This window comes from Plasmodium vivax, genomic scaffold (assembly GCF_000002415.2).
Source record: "Plasmodium vivax scf_4217 genomic scaffold, whole genome shotgun sequence".
Classification (NCBI taxonomy): Eukaryota; Apicomplexa; class Aconoidasida; order Haemosporida; family Plasmodiidae; genus Plasmodium; species Plasmodium vivax.
Window position 1 is genome coordinate 1 of NW_001852107.1, and position 3,064 is coordinate 3,064.

The 3,064-nt window shown below is 24.4% G+C and overlaps 1 protein-coding gene across 1 annotated transcript, besides 1 other annotated feature; it reads right to left on the reverse strand.

The window, feature by feature from the left end:
- Positions 1–424: 424 nt before the first annotated feature.
- On the reverse strand, positions 425–1,495 carry PVX_031190 (variable surface protein Vir6, putative; the record flags this gene model as incomplete). Its single annotated transcript, XM_001612404.1, has 2 exons — positions 425–580; positions 692–1,495. Coding segments are annotated over 2 exons (960 nt in total), but the record flags the coding sequence as incomplete, so codon positions are not given.
- A 694-nt stretch (positions 1,496–2,189) lies between these two features.
- Positions 2,190–2,348: a microsatellite.
- Positions 2,349–3,064: the final 716 nt, after the last annotated feature.

The window sequence follows — 3,064 nt, forward strand, 5'->3', positions numbered from 1 at the left end:
TGTTAGAAATTTTAGCATATTTACATATTACAAGTATATGTATATTGACACATATACTTATAATTAGTGATGCTTTTTTCATTGTAATAATTATGCAATATATTCTTTATGAATTATTAATAGTTTTGTAATGAATCATTTGTATAGTAGTAAATGCAATCTTCTTATAATTATACCTTTTTTATGTTATTCTTTTCATTTTAAGGCATTTAACATAATAATACAACTATATATGTGTTGCATTTGGATCAATTTTATATAAATAACTATGTGATATGTAGATTTATTTCTTAGGAAAAATATATTTATTATAGATATTATGTTTGAATTGTTTAAATATAGTTATTGAATGTATGATTTTTATTTTTTTTATGGTCACCTTATAAATAAACTTATTTTTTGTGAAGAAATAACGCAACATGTCCTATTCCGCGAGAGGATTCATTTGACCATATCCAATATTTCCACCATAATAATCTTGAATATCTGGGAATTCTCCTAGGAATTGTCCGTGGAAACCACTAGGAATTCTACGTACGCGCCCTCTTCCTCCTCTAAAGAAGGCTCCAACTGGAGTATACTAATATTAAAAAGAAAAATTAGTGAATTTTAAAACGCAATTTTATGATTATGGTAATTTTTATGTAAATATATTATAAATATATGGGTATAAATTTAAAATTTCGAGTACCCTAAAAAGTAAGAATAAAGCACCCATCCCACCAGATACACCAACGACTGGTACGGGGTCAACATCCTTTAGAGCACTAGTAATGGTACTCATCACTGATGATGAGGCACGTTCTTGATCACTTGGGGGAATTTGTAGATTTCCTATGAGCGTTTCTTCATCCCTTGCACCTCTATATCTATATTCTGGAGAACTATGTGTATAAAATGGTTGATGAGTATATGTTCCTACTAATTCTCTTTCGTGTGATCGTTGTAACATTTCGATATTTTTTCGTCCACTGTCCAGTTCTGTTGATAAGTGTGATTTGAATTCTTCTTCTGGTCTTAGTGCGTTTTCTAATTCTAATGTACCTCTTAATTCTGATTCACCACTTGATGTTGATGCAGTATGTGAACGTGATGCTTCATCTAATCCTAAGTGAACTCCTGATATCGGTGTATCTTGTCGTTCTAAATCAGTTTTTGGTCCTTCTGCAACTTCTGAGGTTAATGAGTGCGTTAATGCTAATTGTGGTGGATTTTGATCAGAAGCTACTGTCTCAGATGGAGGATCATTTTTTTTTAATGTTATATGGTTTAGATTAATTGGACATGTTTTATCAGTTGTCCATGTACGTTCTGATTTCATTAATTCTTTAAGATGTTCTAATTTACGATAAAATGCATCATTCTTTGAAAGATCAACCTTAATTTCATTAAATGATTTAACAAATAGAGCAAGGGTATCACATATCATATTTTTTTGATAATCATAATTTACTCTGAGCCATTTGATTCCATTATAATAATCATACCAATTCATATAAGACCCGCATATTATCAATTACATCAGTAGTCAGGTAATTAAAATTTTCCTTGCATGTGCTAGTTTTTATAGACTGGGTCAACATCTTTGCAAAATCCTGGAATTTTTTAAATATTTTTTCATCACAAATGGTATTATTCAATTTTATGACTTCTTTATGTATCAAGTAGCTCATATAACGGCAACATATGTAATTATTGCATTCATAAGAATGAACATGATCGTCACTTAAATATAATGCTAGTTCATTAAAAACATCTTTAAATTTAACCATATTTCCTGATAGTTCAGTGATATAGTTCTCAAAAGGTTCTTTATATTCACTTTTTATAACCCTATCTCTTCTTTTTAAAAATCTCTCATTATATCTATTGTAGCACTTAAGATCGAGATACTAAAAGAAAAAGAGACCAATTAAAAATTATATAAATATTAAAAAGAAATTATATGGCGAAAATATTGCTGTTATTTAATATGTATACATGGTTTGCATTATATATTTATTATAAAAAGAATAGAAAAGTGAAAAATTACCTCTCCATCATGGGAATCACACGTATAAGTCATGTTTCCCGGAATGATGGTTAAAGAAAATATACAAAATTTTTAATATATAATTTATTATTCAATAAAGTATTAGAATAAATATCAAATACCTTTGTAGTCTTTTTCTGATAGCTATTTAAATTTAATAATATAATGTAATATATCCAATATATTTTAATTAGTATTGTTCTATAATCTATAGTATATATATTAATGCAATAAAAAGAACATGAATATATTAAAATAGGTTGTTTTATTAATAATAAATAGTGTTAAAATAAATTATTATATATATAAATAAWWTSTAACYTATTCATTATTATACACTGCGAAATCGAAAATTTATGAAAATAWATATGCAGTAATTTGTATTATAAAATAATTAATTGTTTATTTTTATATGTTTAWAAWTATTCTCTATTATTWTRTATATTTGTTAATATATATTAATGTKATCATTTATATATTATATTTTGCGCTTATATAAATGTGAATTTATATTTTGTAACAAAATATCGCACACTTTATTACGTGATCATTAATGTAATTTACATGGGTAAATTGTTTAATATGAAATACATAATTTTAATATGAAGAGGAAAAACACAATGTACAAGAAAATTATATAATAAGAAAATATTATGTGTTAATTTTAAATACATCAAAAATTCTAAAAGATAATTAATTATACTAAGTAAAATTTAATATAGATATATTACATAATGAACTGAATATTTTTTATAAATTATTTGATTAACTATATTTCTCTATTCTATCTGGTTATAAAAAATTAAATATATTATTTTTAATCTTAAAATTTAATTAAATATGATAAAATCATATGTCATGAATCATCATTTTATGTGTATGATGAATTTTTTTTTTTTTTAATTGTGGATAAATATATGGTTTATTATATAAAAATCTTTGATATATTTATATGTATATTTTTTTTTTTTTTTGAGCATTATATCAAATGTAATTATATATTCTCAACCTTATAAATAAATAAAATCCAAA